At 48.1% G+C, this 21,970-nt stretch overlaps 3 protein-coding genes across 13 annotated transcripts in view; 1 reads left to right on the forward strand and 2 right to left on the reverse strand.

Moving 5' to 3' along the window:
- Positions 1-1,499, reverse strand: part of PAN2 (poly(A) specific ribonuclease subunit PAN2) — a 14,658-nt gene extending 13,159 nt beyond the window's left edge. For 2 of the 4 annotated variants that reach the window (XM_059936189.1, XM_059936188.1), the window contains exons 1-2: positions 1,331-1,499; positions 288-686 (exon numbers count right to left, since the gene is read on the reverse strand). In XM_059936189.1, coding sequence (XP_059792172.1) covers positions 288-569 — 282 coding nt within the window. In that variant the 5' untranslated portion in view covers positions 570-686; positions 1,331-1,499. The remainder of the gene's footprint in view (positions 1-287; positions 687-1,330) is intronic. The other 2 variants (XM_059936191.1, XM_059936190.1) reach the window with 1 other exon arrangement.
- On the forward strand, positions 1,315-7,395 carry IL23A (interleukin 23 subunit alpha). 7 transcript variants are annotated; one of them, XM_059936197.1, is made up of 7 exons: positions 1,315-1,617; positions 1,918-3,309; positions 3,438-3,525; positions 4,408-4,958; positions 5,178-5,279; positions 6,673-6,819; positions 6,929-7,395. In XM_059936197.1, the coding sequence occupies exons 4-7, from the start codon at positions 4,797-4,799 to the stop codon at positions 7,088-7,090; spliced, it is 573 nt and encodes a 190-aa protein (XP_059792180.1). In that variant the 5' UTR covers positions 1,315-1,617; positions 1,918-3,309; positions 3,438-3,525; positions 4,408-4,796; the 3' UTR covers positions 7,091-7,395. The 7 variants fall into 7 exon arrangements, with proteins under 7 accessions (XP_059792180.1, XP_059792181.1, XP_059792179.1 ...); XM_059936198.1 differs by having other exon boundaries at positions 4,599-4,958; XM_059936196.1 differs by having other exon boundaries at positions 1,918-2,044; positions 3,438-4,958.
- On the reverse strand, positions 5,408-21,180 carry STAT2 (signal transducer and activator of transcription 2). Of its 2 annotated transcripts, none has more exons than XM_059936192.1 (24): positions 20,967-21,180; positions 19,079-19,222; positions 18,770-18,923; positions 18,327-18,422; positions 18,062-18,151; positions 17,895-17,970; positions 17,373-17,458; positions 17,061-17,209; positions 13,679-13,837; positions 13,483-13,575; positions 13,214-13,273; positions 12,785-12,805; positions 12,462-12,555; positions 12,264-12,311; positions 12,100-12,183; positions 11,855-11,953; positions 11,619-11,754; positions 11,444-11,496; positions 11,238-11,332; positions 10,495-10,631; positions 10,135-10,317; positions 9,842-9,899; positions 8,562-9,028; positions 5,408-8,277 (listed from the first exon to the last, which is right to left on the reverse strand). In XM_059936192.1, the coding sequence occupies exons 2-24, from the start codon at positions 19,207-19,209 to the stop codon at positions 8,135-8,137; spliced, it is 2,712 nt and encodes a 903-aa protein (XP_059792175.1). In that variant the 5' UTR covers positions 19,210-19,222; positions 20,967-21,180; the 3' UTR covers positions 5,408-8,134. The 2 variants fall into 2 exon arrangements, with proteins under 2 accessions (XP_059792175.1, XP_059792177.1); XM_059936194.1 differs by having other exon boundaries at positions 19,079-19,260.
- Positions 21,181-21,970: the final 790 nt, after the last annotated feature.

Here is a 21,970-nt window from a genome sequence, read left to right on the forward strand (position 1 = left end):
GGCTAACTGATGTGTACAGTTATCAAGATTAATCAAAGCATAGAATGGGCAAATTGTGGTAGAATTGGGACGCCTTCTGAAAAAGAACACCTATGTAACCCATCTCTGGATCCTATGACTCCCTCTTTCTCCCTCCACTCCCCTCCTCTTGGCTTGACTTGGAGACCCAGCTAACTTTCATCACCTCAACTCAGTGGCTCCCTGCAAAGCACCTGTTCTTGGGTTAAAACCAGATAAAAGACCTCCAACATCTCCTTCCAGCCATTACAAAGGAGTACAGTTCTTACCCCATGGCTTCCCACCCACAGCATCTCCTCGTGCAAGTCAAAGTGGGAGACGGAGACAGGCACACCCACTTCAGCCACCACACTGTGCAACTCAGAGTAGACACCTTCCATTATGTGCACTGACTCCTGGACGGGAAGAGCCTCTAAGGCCACTCCCTCCGGGTCCAGCTCCACATTCTGTAGCAGACTTGGGTTCAGGTGGGCATCCAGGACAGGATCCAGGGCAGAATGCATGGCTGGGGCATACTCTGCCAGTCCGGGGTCCAGAACCTCGAAGTTCATGATGATGATGGCAGCAGATTAGACCCGTGTCACACCCTCCCTTGCCACAGCCCCTTTGGATGCCTGACCCAACCTTCAGCAGGATGACACCAGTGGACCTAGAATGGACATCCTGACCTGCAAAGGGAAAGAGGTAGCTGAGTCAGGGGTAGGCCCAGGTACTTGTATTTAGTGTGCTCCAGGTTTTACGGCAGGAGGGAGATGGTGCAGGCAGAAGATGTGAGAATGCTAGGCATGGGATGAACAAGCAGGAAAGGAATGGGCATTGGGGTAGAGGTGCGAGAAGTGCTGTCCCTTCCTCTTCTCCTCTAGGCACTCTGTATTCCCCACCACCCCACTAACTTAATCCCTGACTTCCCTTTCACCTCCCTTCAGGCCTGCTCACTTGCCTGGTTCATCTCTGAACCATCAGTGGTAAAATCAGCAACTGCGGCGGCAGGGGTTAGGTAGAGGGGGCTAATGTGCTTGTTTCCCAGAATTAGGGGTGGGGGTAGGTGGTTGAGAGGGGAGAACAAGAGAAGTCAATTTCCCAGAATCCTCTGCAATGTTACCCAAGATTCTCTAGGGAAAAATAAGAATGGCCAGTTACCCACAGTTGGGGCGGGGGTAGGGGTACGTGATGGAAATAGCTAGTTACCCAGAATTCTCTGGGGAACCAGAAAAATCAATTACCCATAATTCTCCCCCGGCGGCGGGGAGGGGAGGGATTAGGGCAGGGGTCAGATGTGTTCCCGGGATGCTTAAGGGGATTGGGTCATTACCAAGATTTCTCCATGACGGATATTTTGGAGCGCGTGGAATTAAAACGAGTAGGGGGGAGAGCAAGCGCCGTCAGCTCCGCGGGAAATTCCAGTTTCCCCAATTCTCCCCCGCGCCTCTGGGTCAACCAAACTCCACGACGGAAAGGACGGCGCACTCCCAGTCGTCGCTTCCAATCAGGAAGGGCTAGGGGCTCACCTCAGCCAATCGGAAGGAGCCAGGTATAGCCGGCCCCGCGAGAAGATGTGTGACACGGGAGCTGGGCAAAAGCAAGAGCTACGGGGCGCGGGTAGGGACAAACGTAGTCAAACCTTGTCCCTGTTTGATGTTGTTAGAAAGTAACCTCTTCTCTTTTAAGCCTTCTTTAAACAAAATTAGAGAACCCCAGGCTTGGAAATCGAACTTTCATGCTCCCGATAGCTTTAGAAACTAGAATAAGGGGAGCCCAAGGCAAAGCATTGGGAATCGATTGCTGGGTATTCCCAGTATGGCCCAGTCCACCCCCTCTTCCCGTGGTGCTCTTGTGAGCACTCCGCCACCTCCGACCGTGTTACCCCCGAAACTCGCTGGCATTTCCTATCATTTCCAGGCATGGGAGAGAAAAAAGGAAGCGGGAGGCAGCCTCCTAACACGGCCCAAGTAGCTGCATCTTCTACGATTCTAAAGGCAACCGTCTGAAACTCCCATCTGTGATTGTTCCCTCCCCAGAGGCGCCGGTAATATTTCCAGGAAACAGGACCCCTCAGCTATCAAATTCCCCTAGCTCGTGGAGCTGGACATTATTCCTCAGAGGGACAGGTTATAGCAAATTGAGACATTTGCTTTCCCCAAACTCTTACAGATTTAGCGTCAGCACTTAGGGATTCTTGGAGTCCAACTCTGAGCTTGAACTGCTTTGGAATAGATCCAGGTTGTTAGATGTCTGTGGGGTATTTTAGCTCAGTTTCTAAAGGCCACATAGAGGGCCTCTGGTGGAAGGAATTCCTCATAGAGGATACAGTCTTAAAGCATTTCTCTCTCTCAGTAAAGACTGGTAAATAGACCTTCATAAAAGAACCCAAGAATTTAGTTTTCCAGGACTCAGAGGGGTTCTAGACTTGTCAGAGGTCATTGATGGAGAGAAAAACACCTTAACTCAGAGGGTCTCTCAAACTGATCTGACTTCAGAGGTCCCTAGATTTAAAATCTTGTAAAAAGATGGGTGCTGAGAGACAGAGACAGTTCCTACCCTTTGAGAAATTTCCATAGTGAGGTCTCTAAGAAAGGCTTAACAGTGAGAATTAAAGGGCCTGAGATGCCAGAGATACCTGGGCTAAATGAGCTACTTTATTAAGATGCTTAGTGTTGCCTCAGTGTCCAATATAATGGAATGACTGAGAATGCAGGATCTGGAGTCTGCACTGTAATTCGGGCCACTTAATAGTGATCTTAGGCAAGTTACTTATCTCTGCACCTCAGTTTCCTCATCTGTAATATGGTGATAACGATAGTACCTATCTAATTGTGTTGTTGTGAGAATTAAATGGGTTAATATATGAAAAGTGCTTAAACTAAGTACTTGGCATAAAGTGAGAGTTGGATATAAGCCATCATTACTAACCACCTGGGGAAACTTCAACTGGATTTGGCGTCTGGGCATCCAACTGGAAAGGCCTGCTTGTCAATATAATTTGCATAACGGTTGAGGTCCTGCTGACGTCAAGGTCTCCTTGCAGCTCCAGGTCAGATCTAGTCCTGGAAGTAGTTCCTGTCACACAACAGTCCCACAATCGCCCCACCAACCTTGCTTCCTACCCAACTCCCGAAGCACCAGGAAGTGAAACAAAGCCCCGTGCCTCCAACTCACCCTTGTCCCTCTCATCCCATCCCCCAGCGTTCCACTTCCTCCTCCTCCTTTTCACCTTCCATCTCCTATCCTAAAGGGCTCCCAGAATGGGAACCAGAGGTGGGAAAAGCATGGGAGACATTATACAAAAGTGAGGTGAGCTCCCCTACCCCCCCACCCCCAATTTCCTTATTTCATTTGTATTCACCAGTGTAAGGAGAGGCAAACCATTTCTCACTCAAACTGAGGTAAACTCTCTGATGCTGCAAATGTTTTATCCAAAGGGTGGATTTACCGCAGAGTCATATTTGAATCAGAAGTTTCACTGGGCAGTTTTGAATAGTCCTATGGGAAAGGAGACCTCTATCGAGGGTAAGTTTCTCAGAGAAAAAGGATCAACCTCTTGGAAAGGCTTTGGGAGCCATCTGTGTGGTCATCCATGGCCTCATTCTGACGTCCAGATTGTCCTGGGACCCTCCACTGGGGTTGGGGCAGTCCCAGATTTGGACCACCCTCCACTCCCACGCCCAACTTCACAGTCTCAGCTGTTTCACTGAATGTTGCATCAGGGATGGTGATGAAATCAGTGTCAGCGGATTTTACCCATGGATGCAACAGGCTGAAGGACCAGCCAGGGTCATTGACACTGTGCATCTTCAACTACCCAGAACCCTGGACTTTCTAGCCACGGTGAAGGGCTGGGTGCTGGAATATCTCAGTTGGATTTCTAGCCCTTGCTTACACTGGTGTCCCCCACCCCCAAATCACCTGAATCCCACAGAGCCCAGGAAACTTGGGCCACTAAGGTTGAGGAATCAGATGGTTCTTAGCAACAGCTCTCTCCTTCCAACAGCCCTCCTAGCCTCCAGAGTGAGGCCTGAAGTGAGGGAGCAATAATACCTTATACTGAACTTATGTAGTTTCCCAGTTCACAAAGTGCCTTCATGTCCATTGTCTCCCAGTGAAAATAACACCGTTCCCAACAGAGACTAAGAAGCCCCCTTATTCTTAGATTGAGGGCATCAGGTGGGAACCAAACTTCATTCCAAACTGAGCTTGCCATCCTATTGGGAGATAAATGAATGCTTCTGTTTTGATTTTTACTCAGGCAGGAGGGGGTGAGGAGATTAGGTTTGAAGGGTGGGAAGATATAGCTTAGAGAGGCAAAAAGATGAGGGAAAGGTTAAGCAGGAAGGAACTTGAGACTAGATTCATTTAAATATTCGTTACTCCCACCCCCACCCCCTTCTACAGCCACTTTGATTCCTGGAGAGCATTACACATAAGTCCCATCCCAGGCCTCCAGCCACAGCAACCACACGACTCATTTCCCCTGGAACTGAGGCTACTTACCTGGGCTCCCCACGGAGGGAGATGATGCAGGGAGGGGAATCCCACCTGCTGTGAGTCACCTGCTAGTATAAAGGGCGGGTCTTACAATGCAGGGACCTTAAAAAGAGACTCAGAGACAAGGGGAGAAAATCTACAGGAAGCAGCTCAGAGACTCGGTGAACGACAGAGGGAACCAAACCAGAGACGCACAGAACAGAGAGAATCAGGCTCAGAGCAAGGGGAAGTGGACAAGAGATTCCACAGGGACTGCAAGGCACAGAGCCAGCCGGATCTGAGAAGCAGGCAACGAGATGCTGGGGAGCAGAGCTGTGCTGCTGCTGCTGCTGCTGCCCTGGATTGCTCAGGGCCAGGCTGTGCCTGAGGGCAGCAGCCCTGCTTGGGCTCGGGGCCAGCAGCTCTCACAGCAACTCTGCATGCTGGCCTGGAGTGCACATCAACCAATGGGACATGTGGTGAGTGGCAGCCTCTGGGACCAAACAGGAGCCTATCCAAGCCCTCCAAGGCTGCAGTGGAAGACTCTGTGGCCTAGGGTGGAAGCTGGAGGGTTGAAAGCCATCAGAGGGTAAGCGAGGACAGGGGAGTGGGGTTCCAGGGAGAGTCACAGCCTGAGGATCCAGGTGGGGTTTGAAAGTACTTATTTCTTTACTCTTCCCACCCCTCCTCCATTCCAGGATCTACCAAGAGAAGAAGGAGGTGATGAGACTACAAATCATGTCCCCCATATCCAGTGTGGGGATGGCTGTGATCCACAAGGACTCAGGGACAACAGTCAGGTACTAAGATGAGGCTGGGCCGCAAGGAAGAGGGGACTGGGGACAGAGCTGGACACCATGGTGAATTAGTAAAAGTTGTATCTGTCCTTGTCCATTCAGCCTGCTATAACAACAAACCATAGACTCAGTAGTTTATAAACAGACATTTATTTTTTATTTATTTTATTTTTTATTTTATTTTTGGCTGTGTTGGGTCTTCGTTTCTGTGCGAGGGCTTTCTCTAGTTGTGGCAAGCGGGGGCCACTCTTCATCGCGGTGCGCGGGCCTCTCATTATCGCAGCCTCTCTTGTTGTGGAGCACAGGCTCCAGACGCGCAGGCTCAGTAGTTGTGGCTTACGGGCCCAGTTGCTCCGCGGCATGTGGGATCTTCCCAGACCAGGGCTCGAACCCGTGTCCCCTGCATTGGCAGGCAGACTCTCAACCACTGCGCCACCAGGGAAGCCCTATTTATTTTAAAAAATAAATTTATTTTATTTTTAAAATTTTTATTTATTTTTGGCTGCGTGTGGGCTTTCTCTAGTTGCGGTGAGCGGGGGCTACTCTTCGTTGCAGTGTGTGGGCTCTATCGCGGTGGCTTCTCTTGCTGTGGAGTATGGGCTCTAGGCGCACGGGCTTCAGTAGCTGTGGTGCGCATGCTTCAGTAGCTGTGGCACACGGGCTTAGCTGCTCCGCAGTATGTGGGATCTTCCTGGACCAGGGCTCGAACCCATGTCCCCTGCATTGGCAGGCAGATTCTTAACCACTGTGCCACCAAGGAAGCCCGCAACAGACATTTATTTCTCACAGTTCCGGAGGCTGGAAGTCTGAGATTAAGCTGCCAGCATGGTTGAGTGAGGGCCCTCTTCAGGTTGCAGACTTCTTGTCTCCTCACATTGTGGAAGTGATTAGGGAGTTCTGTGGGTCTCTTTTATAAGAGCAATAATCCCACTCTTGAGGGCTCCATCCTCATGACCTAGTAACCTCCCAAGGGTACCACTTCCTAATACCATCACACGGGGATCAGGATATCAAAATATGAATTTTATGGGGACGCAAACATTCATATCACAGCTGTTTCTAAGAGTGGCAAATATCAGGTGGGTCTTTGGTGGAGTAATTAGAAGGTATCTGTCTTCTTTTTCTTTTCCTTCCTTCCTTCTTCTCACTCCTTCTTCCTTTCTTTCCCCTCCTTCCTTCTTTCTCTTTCTTTCCTTCCTTTTTTTTCTTCCTTCCTCTCCCTATTTTTTGTTTTTGGTGTGTTTTTTTTGGCTGCGCTGAGCGGCATGTGTGATCTTAGTTCCCCAACCCGGGATCAAACCCATGCCCCCTACAGTGGAAGCACGGAGTCTTAACCACTGGACCACCAGGGAAGTCCCTGTATCTGTTTTCTTTCACTGCTTTCTTTTCTCCCCAGTCCTGCTTGCAAAGGATCCACCAAGGCCTGGTTTTTTATGAGAAGCTGCTGGGCTCAGATATTTTCACAGGGGAGCCTTCTCTACTCCCCGATGGCCCTGTGGGCCAGCTTCATGACTCCCTACTGGGCCTCAGGGAACTCTTGCAGGTATGAACTAGGGGCCTGGAGGAGTGGGGCTTGCAGGTGTCAGAGACAGAGCCTGGCGGGGGAGTGAAGGATCTAGAGTCCTCTCTGATTGTGTCCTGTGTCCTTTCAGCCCGAGGGTCACCACTGGGAGACTGAGCAGACTCCAAGCCCCAGTCCCAGCCAGCCGTGGCAGCGCCTCCTTCTCCGTCTCAAGATCCTTCGCAGCCTCCAGGCCTTTGTGGCTGTAGCTGCCAGGGTCTTTGCCCATGGAGCAGCAACTCTGAGCCCCTAAGCCAGCAGCTTAAGGACGGCACCCAGACCTCCACGGCTCAGCAATGCTAAGATGAATTTATCAGCCTAGACACCTGTGAGCCAACAAGTTAATCAGTCCATTAATTTTAACAGGACTTGCTCTGTTGAAAAATTACCAATACTGACTGACTTATGATGCTGACCTAGAACAGGCTGAATATTTATTACATGGGAAGGGAAATTTTGGGATTATTTATCATCGTGGCAGCAGTTTGGGGAGGAGGATTATTTATTATATTTATACTGAATTATGCACTTTTTTCAATAAAGACTTATTTATGTGGATATCTAAGTCTAATTTCTAGGCTTGTTAGTGAAAAGAAACAGAATGGAAAAACAGGGCCAAAGGACTACAAAATGCATCCTTCTACTCTGCAGGGCTATGGTGGAGAGGGATCTTTCCTCATGACCCCTTGGTATATACAGTAACCGTGATCTTTTTGGCCTTAATCCCTACATGGCCGAGCAAGCTGAATGAGATTACAAGGGACTGTGATTAGGAAGTGGGGGTCCTAAGTGTGACCCTCTCTTGCTCTCTGACCCAGGGCTTCCTTCCCTGCTTTCCTGGCCAAGAGTGTATTTGGCCAAAGACAGGAGTTCTGAATCACTGCAGGATCAGAAGTCAGAGCTGTTTTGAGCAGAAAGGGCACTCCAGGAAGATGAAGTAGGCACCAGGTTAGTCTTATCAGCTACTAAAATGTTGAAAGCCTTCCATACTGGAAAGAAGCCACTGCCCTGAGCCCTCCAAGTACCTCCTAACTGTTCTGGCCTGCCCTCAAATTCCTATACCTCCCAGCACAGCAGGCAGCCTCCAGGCTCCCAGCTGGAGCTATGGGTAACATCTGTTCTGATTCATTGGTGCCTGTTCCTTACCCATATTATGCTTCTACCTCTCACTCCAAATCCCACGGTTAACCCAGTTTAGAAGGAGCACAGGCCTGATTTCCCATCCTTGTAGAGCAACATCATGATGTGAGAGGTAGGAGGGGCAAAATATATGGAAAGAACAGAGAAAATGTAGTTTCTAGTAGTCAGAAGGAATCAAGGGCCCATCTGTGTAGAAATGGCTGCGAGGGAAGACGTAAGCTTCATCCATGGTGTTCTGGCCAGCCAACAGTGGGTCACCATTTGGCATGATTTCTTCAATCTTCCTGCTGTTTCTGAAGACTAGATAGTCCAGAGAAATAAGTCAGGCCCTGATCTTAGGCAAGGAGCTCCCAAAGCAGCAGAGAAAGTGAGAGAGGATGGCAGCAGAGGCCTAGACAGGGCCTGACGGGGGCACTTAGGTGGGGTGGGGGAGGCGTGTGTATTTCCTAATAAAAGGAATCACAGGGAAATAAGCCTTTCTCCAATGAGGAGCTCAGAACTCAGTCTTTTTCCGTAGTGGGTGAGGGAGGGGAGTTGGGAAAGGGAATGTGTCCCCTCTTCCCTAGCCCCATCTCATCACTTACTTTCCATGTCCTCAGTGTTCAAGTGTCTCAGATCATGGGGCAAATCCGGCTCTGGCAGTGGCTGTGAAATAGGCTCTGGAATAGGCTCCAGCTTCAGTCCTGGTCCCAGGTTTGGCTCTGGGACTCTCTGTGACACCTCGCCTAGTGTGGGCTCCAGCAAGGGCTCCAGAATGGACTCCAGTGTGGGCTCCAGAATGGACTCCAGCACAGGCTCCAGAGTGGGCTCCAGCACGGGCTCCAGCACAGGCTCCAGAGTGGGCTCCAGCACGGGCTCCAGAGTGGGCTCCAGCACGGGCTCCAGAGTGGGCTCCAGTGCTGGCCCCAGATCTAGCCCTGCCTCCAGCAGTGGCTCTAAGCCCAGGCCCGGCCCTGGCTCTGGCCCTGGTGCCAGCCCCAGATCCAGCTCTAATGACTCCAGTTCTGGCTCCAGCTTAAGCTCCGGCAGTTGTTGCAGCTCATCCACCTGTCTGGATACCCCAATACAGACAAAGGAGCAGGGCTCAGTTGTTTAGGTAAAGTGGGGGATGGTAGAGAAAGCAGAGGCCATCTCTCTAGTCTAAAAGGCAATAGAGCAGAGGGCTTAAGGTTAACCAGAGGTTTAAATCCTATCATTTACAAGTTGGGTGACCTTAGGCAAAGTGACCTAACCTCTCTGAGCCTCAGATTTATCATCTGTAAAAAGGGAACAACAATACCTCATAATACTTGAGAGGCAGTAAGATGGTTAAAAGCAGGGCTTCGGAATTTGACAGACCTGGATCATTGATTAGCCATGTACCTTAGGCATGCCACTTCACCACACTAAACCTCAGGTTCCTCAGCTGAAAACAGTAATAATAGTATCTTCTGCCTCATAGGACAATTATGAAGATTCAATAAATGAGAAAATGAACACAAAGCATTTAGCCCAGTGCCTGGAACATAATAAACTTTCATTAAATGTGGCTGTTACCATTCATTACTGGCTCAAATGGGTTCTCATAAGGATTAAATGAAAAAAATGTTCTAAAAAAATCTAGTACCATGCTTGGCATTAAGTAGATGTCCATTAACATCAATGATTATGACTATTATTATCAGGGAACCCCTATGGAGACAACCTAAGGATGGCAGCAGGAAAACAGAGAGGAGAGAGACTAAAAGAGTAGGAAACAAACCTAGAGGGCTGGGGAGTGTGGGTCAGTAGGAAAGAAGGCTGGAGAGACCGGAATTGGGCAGGTCTGGGTCACTATATCAGCCAAAAAGAGTTAGGGAAGATGGGCAAAGAGTTCACATCTCACCTGTTAGAGACCACAATGAGCTTATGTTTCAGGTATTTCTTCCGTTCCTGGAGATTAACTGTGGGGGACAGACACAGGAGGCAGGGGAGGTCAACAGATTGGACACATAGCCCCAGGGTCCCCTAGTGCAGGCAGTCCTGACAGTCATGTCTCCCTACTAACTAGCAGTATCCCATAGACAAAGCCCTAACTTCTTTGGATATCGGTTTTCCCATGTTGAAAGGAAAGAGTTGGATGTGTGGATGCCTGTGGATCCCTGCACTCTACCAGTGAAGTTTATCAATGCTTCTCACCTTTCTCCTGGGAGTAGCACCCAAAAGCCTCATCCCGGGGGATTCGTGGGTAGAGGAAACACAGTGGGTTCTCAGGTATGTTCTCCTCAGTGAGCAGCTGGTACTGGCTGATGATTTTGGTCAGCGGGAGTGACTGCAGCACCTCCTTGGTGAAGGGCTGCACAGAGTAGATGAGCACCTTATCTGGAGAGTGGATGCAGGAACAGGCAGGCTTGAGGGAAGAGGCTGGGCCTGGGAGCCCCCCACCCCGGCTGCCCAACCACAAATCTGCTGAGGGATTCAGGACAGAGCCAGGGAAGCCAAGGGCAGGCGGAGGGGCAGCAAGAGAGGCTGTGGAAACAGCAGGGCAGAGCAGCTGACCATCATCTTGGTGTTCCACCCAGGAGCAGGTAATGCCCCCTTCCAACGTTTCACTGAAGCGCAGCAGAAAGGTGCCAGAGATGGTCTTCTTCAGCAGCCGGCGCTCCTGGCTCCGGCTCACAAAGCCCATGATGCGTCTGTAGCACAGAGAGCAGCTGTGAGGCCCTCCTGCCTCCTGCTCCCCTTGTAGAGGGACAGAGTGCCAGGTTTGGGCCCTGGCTCTGCCACCTTGTTACAAACTGTTCCATGTTGGCCAAGTCATTTTACTTTACTGACAATATCCACCTCCCAGGGTTGGAAGAGGTGTGAAACTGCGGTGAGGTCACACAGATGAAAAGCACCTTGTAAAAGGCAAAGTGCTACACAAATGGGCAGGCAGTGTGGTGGAAAGAGCATAGGCGTGGGGTCAGACAGGCCTCGGTTTGAATCCCAACTCTGCCCCTGGTGTAAGTCCTTTAACCTCTCTGAGCTTTCATTTCCTCCCTTGAGGGTGGCAACACCCATCGCCCAGCAGGGTTATAACGATTACGTGAGAGAATTCATAAAAAGCACCCCGCAGGCTCTGGAACACAGTGGATGCTAGACAAATACGGGCTAGGAGACCATTAGTGCAAACGTGAGGGGTTATGACCTGGCACCGGGTTCTGCTCTCTCCCCTTATTTGCCACATGAGGGCGCATAGAGTCCACTCTCAAGCACAGAAAGGCGGCAGGGAAGAGAAGGGAGGCTGACCAAGGCCTTACCCATCGTTCCAGAGATCCTTCAGGTGGTCATGTACCAGGTCCAGAATTTTGTCGAGCCATGTCCAGAATGGTAGCTTGCCAGGGGGGCTCTCTCGCTGAAGGAGGAATGGAAAGGCAGGAAGAGATGTGGAGCTGCCCTGGGTGTGGGGAAGGACTAGTAATTGGATGGGGGCCAAGGTCTAGCTGCACAGGATGCAGGAAGTTACCTTAATGAAATGGACCCAGGACAACAAGGCACCCTCAGTCCTGGAGTTCTGCCCTGTGGGCAGACAGACAGTTCAGATGACAGAAGAGGCAGGGCCAAGGGTCCTGGGACAGAAAGGATGGAGGGCGGGGGCAGACAAAGGCTGGGGAAAGGCTGAGAGAAAAGAAGGTCTGTACCAAACAGCTTGTCCCGCAGCATGCCAAGCTGGTCTGAGTCGAGGCCTCGGCCAACGTAGGAGGAGAATTGCCAACTGAGAGCAGGGCCCAGCAAGTCCCAGGGGGCCTTGGCGGGGCTGGAGAAGAACTGCTGATTCTGCAGAGGTAGGAGGGGACGGTGGCTCAGAAGCAGTGCCCTCACACCAAGCTTCCACGCCCCTCCTGGCCACCCTTCACCTGTTGGGCCCACCTCCTACCTGGGGGTTTGAGCTGAGCAGATTGAACCAGAGAACTGAGGCCCAGGCAATTGAGAGTTGGTTCATGTTAGAAATAATCACCACAGGAAGGGTGTCCGTCTGGGGAGGAGACAGAAATCACAGAAGAGGGATGTGATGTTTCTAGCTGTAGACATCTGGTAAGGGCCAGACAATATCCCACCCTGAGAGGCTTCTGCTTAACCCCTCCTTAGGTCTTCCCCCAAACACACTCCATTTTCACTCACTTTCAGTTCCTGCTTCAGACCCTGGTAGGTGTATCTGACTGTGAAGCTGATAATGTGCAGTTCCTCTGTCACGGCCAGCGGCCCCTGGGACAGCAGAAGACACAGTGATCAGCGTGGCCTTTGCTAAGTTCCTCCTGCCCCCCAACCCCCTGTCCAGGCCTCACCTTATTGCTGCCCTTTCCTGAACCACCTGAACGCTGCTCCACCAGCGTCTGTGAATTGAGGGGAGGGAGAGAGAATGCCAGAGCAAGGACCCCAGGGTCCCTGGAACCCCTGCTTTGCCCTCAGGACTTCCCAAGGCCTGGGAACTTCCCCCAGCTTGTTCGATTGAACTACAACCTTAAGATACCATCCCTTCTTACCAGGTAGCCAAAGTCCCAAATTAAGCCCTGACTCTGCCCTTTCTCAGGAGTCAAAGTTTTCTGGTTTGAGGTCAGAATGTTGAACTTCCGGAAGCTATTCCAAGGAGGAAGAAGATATATGGTGGTCAGGAGCAGAGTTATTCTAAAAACTCAGCAGGAAAACAACAAAAGTTCCACTTCATTTCAGACCTCCCCTTCTCTCTCTGTCCATACACCACCCAAATCAACCTCCTCCTTGTTTGTGTCCCTATCAGGGCTGCCACATGTGATGGTACAGGTCATGCAGTGCACAAAAGTTTGCAGTGTCCTTGTCAGGCACCTACCCTTGTGATTCAGGAGGATTTCTGTAAAGAAAAAAAAAAAAAATCACTGGGAAGCAAAATAGTGTAGAAGTTAGGAATTTGGTCTTTGGAATCAGACAGACTCGGGTTCAAACCCAAATCTGCAGCTCACCAGCTATGTGGCCTTGCACTAGAGACATAAATTATCTGAACTTGTTTCCTCATTTGAATAGTGCATTGATAATACCTAACTCATGGGGTTCCTGTGATAATTTTAAATGGGGTACTTGACAAGCTACATGTCACATAGTAAGCACTCAACAAAAGAGATGAGCTATTTCTATGAGGTAGGAATGGAAGGGAAAAGAACACAGCCCCAGGGCCCTGTTGTAAAGAGTAGGTGCCTCCTCCACCCCACCACCCCACTTCCTGGCCACCCCTTGGTCACACCCTTCACCTGCCCCAACTCACCTGTCAATGGAGACTTCTGCAGTCAGTGACTCATTGCCTTCCTGGAGTCTCACCAGCAGCCTGCAGGGGAGGGAGGTAGATGGGGGAAAGTGGTCAACTTCAATCTCCTGGATAGACCAGATGTTCGAAAAAAACAAGGGAAGAGATTAAACGAGGTAAGTAGATTGAGGGGAAAAGAGAGAAGAAACAGCCAAGAGTGGGAAGATTTGTAAAGCCAGGAAGCATCAGGGCTGGTAAAAGGAAGCAGGAATGAGTTCTGAAATGCCAACCTTGTTCGGACGGTGAACTTGCTCCCAGTCTTGAGGATGAGGGGTCGATGGGAAGTTTGGGGCATGCAGGGCTGGGTTTCTACTACAAAGGCTCTGGGGAGATGTGGAGAGAATATATAGAGGTCAGTATCTGTAAGAGTGGCTCCCCTTGTCCCTTCCCTCTGGCCTCCCTAGAGGTCCCCCCCGGCCTCTAGACCTGTGGAGCAGGCGCTGTAGCAGCTCTGTGACCTGGGCCTTCCGCAGATCCACCCCTTCGATCACAGGGTCCCCCTGATAGGTGACCATGTGACTCAATCCCTGTAGCTCCTTCAGCAGCTGCCGCAGATGAAACAACAGCTTTGCTCCAGCTGTGAACCTGGGTGACAGAATCCAAGGGAGAAAGAATCCATCAGTTTCCTGGAATCCCCAAACAGGCTCCAAGAGCTCCCCTTTAACTATGTGGAAAGTCAGAAACTGATTGGGACAAAAAAGAATCCAGGAAGCATGTGAAAGATATTTCAACATTGTTCATAACCTAAGGAATGAACATCAAAGCCACTTTCACATATAAAATTGATAAAAGATTTATTAACATAATAAAGCTAACTTTCACATGATGGTTGATATGTACTTTTTATTCTAAGTGCTTCACACATCTTCATGCATAGGGTTAATTCTTACAACAACCCTATGAGGTAGGTACTATTATTATCCCTATTTTACAGATGGTAAAGCTGAGGCATAGAAAGAGTAAAGTGACTTGCTCAAGATCATAAAACTAGTAAGGGATGAAGTTGTATGTGTTTTACTGTCTATATAATAAGAAATAATAATGATAGGCAATATCGTAACAGGAAAACAATTATCCACTACATAAGAGCAAACAGATTGGGATAGCAGTTTGGAACTATTTTTTTAAAAAGCTTCAGGGTACTTCGCTGGTGGTCCAGTGGTTAAGACTCCGCGCTTCCAATGCAAGGGGCGCGGGTTCAATCCCTAGTTGGGGAACTAAGATCCCACATGCTGCGTGGTGTGGCCAAAAAACATATAAAAAATAAAAATAAAAAGCTTCAAAAAATGTATATACATTTTGTAGTATTCCATTTCTAAGATATAGCCTAAGGAAATAATCAGACAAACAAATGGACAAAGACAGATGTTCACAGTTCATAGCTTTGTTTTCTGTAATAGAAAAATTAGAAACAATTGATATTGGGTATATAAATTATGGCATATTGACATCATGGAATACTATGCAACCATTAAAAATAATGATATAGGCACAAATTTTTAACAAGAAAAAATGTTCAAAAACATTAAATTAAAAAAATTACAAGATAGTATATATATGATATAATCTGAGTTCTGTTTAAAATAGATGCATATTTGTGAATATGCATGGGGAAAATCTGGAAAAATGTATTCAAAAGCATTAACAGGGGACTTCCCTGGTGGTCCAATGGTTAAGACTTCACCTTCCAATGCAGGGGATGTAGGTTCGATCCCTGGTCGGGGAGCTAAGATCCCACATGCCTCACGGCCAAAAAACCAAAACATAAAACAGAAGCAATATTGTAACAAATTCAATAAAGACTTTAAAAATGGTCCACATCAAAAATTTTTTTTAAAAAAGCATTAACAGTGGCTACCTCTGAACGATCAGATTATGCACATGGGTCATTTTTACTTTTTTTCTCTTTTAAGTGTTCTGAAATTTTTCCAATTAGTATATTTTATATTTACAATCAGAAGAAGAAATAAATCTCTTTGTATTAAAAACAATGAAACAAAAGAACAACACAATAACAGCACTACCACCACCAAGAAAAGGTATTGGGCTGGCCAAAAAGTTCGTTCAGTTTTAAGTAAAAACAACAAACACATTTTTCATTTTCACCAAGAATTTTATTGAACAATTCATTCACTAACCAAACGGACTTTTTGGCCAACCCAATATATACTTTAACCCAGGAATATCACTTCTGATAACTTACATTATAGAAATAATTGGAGATGTAAATAAAGATGGACCTATGAGGTTATTTACTGCAGCACTGTTTAAAATAGCAAGAAATCACTCACAGGCCATAATTTGCCAACCCCTGTACAATATGATGAATACATGTGCAACTGTAATGTAAATACTTATCCTGTACTCTAAGCCCTATATATCTGTTTTCAATTTATCTGAACAGTGGTATATTTTTATTTTTTTATATTAATTTTTATTGGAGAATAGTTGCTTTACAATGCTGTGTTACTTTCTGCTGTACAGCAAAGTGAATCAGCTACATGTATACATATATTCCCTCTTTTTTGGATTTCCTTTCCATTTAGGTCACCACAGAGCACTGAGTAGAGTTCCCTGTGCTATACAGTAGGTTCTCATTAGTTATCTATTTTATACATAGTATCAATAGTGTATATATGTCAATCCCAGTCTCCCAGTTCATTCCACAGGTGCCCCGCCCCATGGTATATTTTTAATAGTTTAAATTATAATAAATTTTCTCATGAGAAAATATCTAAATAATAGGTATTTTTCAAATATGTTGAAGGACACATTAGTTATTTTTTTCTACATCACAATAAAATTAATATAAAATAAGGAGTTTACTGGAAAACAAATCAAGAAATTTGTTTAGGGCTTCCCTGGTGGCGCAGTGGTTAAGAATTCGCCTGCCAATGCAGGAGACACAGGTTCAAGCCCTGTTCCGGGAAGATCCCACATGCCGCGGAGCAACCAAGCCTGTGCGCCACAACTACTGAGCCTGTGTTCTAGAGCCCAAGAGTCACAACTACTGAGCCCACGTGTCACAACTACTGAAGCCCGCGCGCCTAGAGCCCGTGCTCCGCAACAAGAGAAGCCACTGCAGTGAGAAGCCTGAGCACTGCAATGAAGAGTAGCCCCCGCTCACCGCAACTAGAGAAAGCCTGCGCAGCAACGAAGACCCAATACAGCCAAAAAAAGGACAAAAAAAAAAAGTATCATGGGTAGGGACTTCGTGATGGTCCAGTGGTTAAGACTCCACCCTTCCACTGCAGGGGGTGCGGGTTTGATCCCTGGTTGGGGAACGATCCCACATCCCATATGCTGTGTGGCGTGGCCAAAGATGTAAAAAATAAAAGTATCATGGGCATGGGTAAATATGATATACTGCTAAGTTAAAAAAAACAAACAAACCCACAGGTCTCAAAATAGTATCAACAGTATGATTCAATTTTTGTTTAATAATATTACAGTAGCTACATCTGGATATCAAGGTAACAGGTAATTTTTTTTTTTTGGCATTATATTCATTGCACTAAAAAAAAGGTAAAACGATATTTCTCGGGTGATTAAGCAGGAAGGAGAAATCGGATTGTGGATCAATTCATTACTTTCCCCAAAGCAAAGACTGGGCTCTGGGCTCCCTGGGTGGTGAGAATGAAGAGCAGAGCAGAGCTGCAGTCAGACAAGGGAGCTGGTATCATTCTAGGGAGCAGAGATTAAGGAGGGCAATATCTCTTGCCATACACAGGGCATTATAACCTACAAAGCACAGGTGGTAGTTAGGACTAGGGCCAGGTGAGCACGAGGGTGGGAAGGTGCCTCTCACCACTTCTCCAACTGCTCCAACCCTCCATCCGGGGGGCCTCCAATGCAGGCTTTCTGCTGCCGAACTTTCCACTCCTCCAGCTTGGGCAGCAGTAGCTCAATTAGGGTAGTTAATCGGCCTAGCAGTGCTTTGGAGGCATCTAGCACCTCCTATGAAAGACATAAAGTGAGTGCTGAGAGCCTCTCACCATCACCCTCCACCATTCAACCAGGGATGAAGAGACAAAGAAGCCAAGGCTAGGAGGCCAGGGCTCCTGATGCCTCATTTTCCCCAGTTCCCTGCTGCCCACTCCCTCTGTCCTCTGCCACCCACCTTTCTCCTTCTGTCCAGTTCATTGAGCGTTTCCTGCAGAATGTCCTTCTGTCTGGTCTGATGGGGGTCCAAAGAGGGTGTCCTCGCTGGACAGCAGGAGCAGGAGTGAGACAAATGCTCAGACCTAGGGCTCCTTCCCCTCTCCTTCCCAGCCCAGACCTCAGCCAGAGTCAGGAGTGGGGAGTTCTGAAGGGAGAAGAAGGGGAACCAACCAAAGCACAGGCACCTCTGGGCCCTCATGCAAATTCTGAATGGTCTTGCTAGAACCAGAAGCCCACTCAATCTGCTAAGGCAGTTTCCCAAGCATCCCCTCCAACATTCACTACCTGTCCCTCAGCTACACCTCCAGCCTGACCTCTACAACATACCCTGGCACCTCCAGCTTTGCAATGGCAGCAGGACTATAATCAGCAAGATGCAGCCGAAGGTGATTATTGCTTACTGGGGCTTTCCCCTTCTGCTCTATTCTACCCTTGGCCTCCCAGTAGGCATCTTTCTCCCACCCCTCAATGTGCTTTCTACCTGACGTCTGGATCTTATATCGGAAGCAGAAGACATCCTGCTGGTCTTTCAGTTGGCTGATGGATTTCACCAGCTTCTGCAGAGGAGATGAGACCCTGATGAGGCTGCTTCTGTGAGAGGAGGCAGGCTGAGTCCTGCCCACCCTGGCTCTTGCCACATCTACCAACCTCCAACATAGCCTTTAATTCCAGGATCCGCGATTCAATCTCATGCTGCTGGCTCTCCCCAGATGCTGCAAGGGCTGGCTCTCCTTGCTCCTGAAATAAGAGGCTCTGAGCACATTTCAACTCTGACCTTTCGTCCCTGAAATTCAGGCCTAAAATGAAACCACAGGATGTGGAGGGATCTTGTTCTGAGGCAAATTTCCTGACTCCTTTGCAGGAACCCTCTCTACTCCAGGAGCTTTCAACATCACCACCAAATTGTTCTCACCGACTGAGCCCTCTGAGCCTGGGTCAGAATTCTTTTTTCTTCCAGAAGGAGATTAAAGATCATCTCAGCCAATTGGGTAGCGCCCTGGGGAAAGGCCTGCAGTAGGAAAAGAGAAAGGATTGATTTAACTCAACTGCCATCAATGAACTACCACCTCAGGCCCTCCCCACCAGTGACCTCAGTATTCTCCCCTTCTTCGGGGTCCCAAGCCCTACCCCTTTTCACCACTGGTCCCCCAAACCCTAGCCTCTTTCCGAAAGGGTCATCTAGACTATGTCCTTCTCTCTGCCAGTGATCTCCCAAGTCCAGACTCTGTCCCATTTTCCCCAGATCTTCCCCTGTCCTTTGAACTTCCAGGTCCTGTTCCATGTTCCATACCCTAAACGTACTCCTCTACACTCAGCTCCCATTCCTACTTTGTTATTCCTGGCTCCTCCAAGTACCTGAATGTCCCGATAGAATTTTCGCAAGTTGTGCTGTAGCAACAAACACTCAGGGTCCTGGCTGCAGCGGCTACACTCATAGTTCAGTTGGTCCAAGAAGTGGAAGAACAGCATATTAGCCTTGGCCTCATCATTGCCCAGTGCAGCTTCCTGCCTAGTGACCAGGAAGGACAAGGATTAGTATCTCTGCAGGGCTGCTACTATCTTGAGGCCTTCCAACCCCTTCCTGCCCTTGGTATCTCCAGGATCCTGGGGGGTCAGAAGAAAGAAATCATTTTCCTCATCCCCCCAACTTCCTGAAGGCCTCACCAGTTCTGATCTTCAATCCAGACAGCCAAGTACTGTCGAATGTCCACCGGCAGGAGGCTATTTGAATAGAGCTGGTGCAGCTGATCCTGAAATGGGCTGTCAAGATTCTGTAGCATCTCCCACTGCGCCATTTGGGGTCTGAGCCTGAAGGATGCAGGTTCCCAATTGGAAATTTTCCTGGACTAAACCATCCACAGTCTTGTGATTGTTTATTATTAAAAATTTTTTTAAATGTTTAATTATACAGGTAAGAAAAAATACAGAAAAAAAGTAAAGTCTAGATTGACCCCACTCCCAATCTTGGTCCCTTTTCCTCCTCTCCAGAAGTAAACAATATTATCAGTTTGGCACATATTCTTCCAGGGAGTACTATTTAAGAGCTCCAATATGTAGGCCTTTTTGTTTCAATGGTAATTTTCAAACACACAACAAAGCAGAGTGAGTAGTACAAGGATCATCCATGTACCCGTCATCCAGCTTCAACAAACGTGTATGATATTTCCGCAATCTCATTTCATCTATCTCCCCCAATGAATTTATTTTAAATTTATTTGTTTGTGTTTGTATTCACTTATGCTGGAGCATTTAAAGGTCAGTCTTAAGTATTTAAAAAAAGGTTTTTTTATTATTTATTTATTTTTGGCCACGCCGCACGGCATGCAGGATTTTAGTTCCCCCACCAGGGATTGAACCCACTGCAGTGGAAGCGTGGAGTCTTAACCACTAGACCGCCAGGGAAGTCCCAGTCTTAAGTATTTATTTCAGCATTATCCCGGCTGGCCCCAAAGCTTTATCAGAGGCTGAAACTCCTTGGAGATAAACTGCTCTCCATGTTGGAAAGAGGAGCTCCGTTCTCTAAAAGATGTTTAAGATACTTAAATACTGTGTAAGGGGTCACTCAATCCCTAAGATTGTGACACTTTTATGACCTCTGTCAATCTCTGATTCTTCATGTGGATTATTAAGTTTGTGAGAAAATTCACTCAAAACTTGTTTTTGCCTGTCACCAAGCAGGCTGGGTGGAGACCTTCTCCCTACCTTTCCCCGCCCACTGCCATCTGTCTGTTTAGGAAACCAAACCTTCTTGCAGCCTGAGCCTAACAAAAAAGAATTAACACCCACTTCTATGGTCTAAAAAAAGGTCACATGATTTTATTACAAATCAAATGCTTGGGGTGGGAAAGATTCTTTTCCACCAGTATGAATAATCATGAGCTGCCTTTCTACCTCTGGGAAGTAGGAACAGGGGAAGGAAAGAATTGGGCAGGGGCTCCTACTTTTCACTTTAACCCTTTAGTAGTGCTTGACTTTTTACACTATGTACTTGTATTCCTTTTAAAAAACAAACGACGAGGCCCCAGTTCCTAAGGAACTAACTGGCTGGTATTAATAAAGCAAGGCGGCAAGTAAACCCTGAGGTTTAAATATGAAAAACAAAACCAAAAAACCTGGCCTTCTTAAATAGATTGCAAGCACAGAGGTTAAGGACTGTAAACTCCTTTTTTCTCCAGTTATCCAACACTCTTTTAGGCGCGTATTTTGTGCTCAATAAGCTTTTCTGAAAAGAACTCTATTTTTTTCTTTCTTTTTTTGGTAAGGATCAAAAATAACAGACCGGAAGGTAAAAGCGTTGGCCAAGACACTGAACCAATGCAACAATGCCAGGTTTCGGGTCTTGGAAGTTGCAGGGGTGTTTCTGGAGGGTGGGGGGGGGCGTTACGGTTGGGGACTTAGGTTGGACAGGAGGATGAAGCAGGCGACAGCTCCTGTTTCAACCTGGGGACAGAGTCTGACCCCTCCGGGGCGTACCCCCCAGGGCCTGCCTGCCCTCTCAGGGAGAAACTCGCGCCTCCACCCACACCCCCGCCCGCCTTCTCAGGGCCGGTACCTGGTTAGAGTCTCAGCCCCCGCTCCCTCCAGTAGCTCTGGTCCAGGCTTCCGGTCCCCAGAGAGAGCTCCGGCACCAGAGCCTCCCGCGCCGCCCTCGGCTTCGGCCCGCCTCTCGAACCCGCCCCCTTGCCACAGGCTTGAGTGAGCGGCTGAACCCCGGAACTCGCCATTCCCATAGAGGCGCCCCGACACTGGCTGCCATTCAGCCAACCTCTTCCCCAGGCTGTGAGTTCTATTGGCGCCACCACAACTCCTCCTTCTCCGCGAGGCGGGACAAGAGGATCCGAAACCACACCTCTAGCTGCAGCGATTGGTAGGAAAGCTCAAGTAAGCCCTGCCCCGTGTCTGCGGAGGGAGGAGTCCAATGAACAGAATAGCTCGGGACTAAAACAGCTGATTTCCGAGAACCCGCACCTACGCAGCGGAACCGAGACTGGCTTAGGACCTTGGAGGCGCTAAGCTAACAAGCGAGGCGGAATTTCGACATATTGGGACAGGAAGGGGAGGGCTTAAGTAATAACAACAACAACAAAAACAACAAAAGCCTATTTATTGTTGGTACCGTGCTAAGCATTAGGACAGCGTACCGTTTTTAATTTCCACGAAACCCAATGAGATGCAAATCACTATTCTTTAGAAATTTAAAAAACTGAGTTTGGAGAAAGAAGGTACTAGTCAATGGTCGCTGAAGCTCTAACAAGTGGAGCCTAGATTCAAAGCCAAATCCTCTGATTCCAAACCACGAACTTTAAAATTTCTACATTTTACAGTACTGCCTTCCTCCCTGATAAAAAAAAATCAGAGATTTGGATTTTGAACATACATATACTACTTGTCAGAATATTAGATCTAGTCGTCATGTTTACCATCTTTTTTTTTTTTTTTGGCTGCACTGCTCTGGCATGCAGGATCTTAGTTTCCCCACCAGGGATCAAACCCGCACCCCCTGCAGTGGAAGCGTGGATTCTTAACCACTGGACCGCCAGGGAAGTCCCACCACCT

This window comes from Balaenoptera ricei, chromosome 10 (assembly GCF_028023285.1).
Source record: "Balaenoptera ricei isolate mBalRic1 chromosome 10, mBalRic1.hap2, whole genome shotgun sequence".
NCBI classification, from domain to species: domain Eukaryota; kingdom Metazoa; phylum Chordata; class Mammalia; order Artiodactyla; family Balaenopteridae; genus Balaenoptera; species Balaenoptera ricei.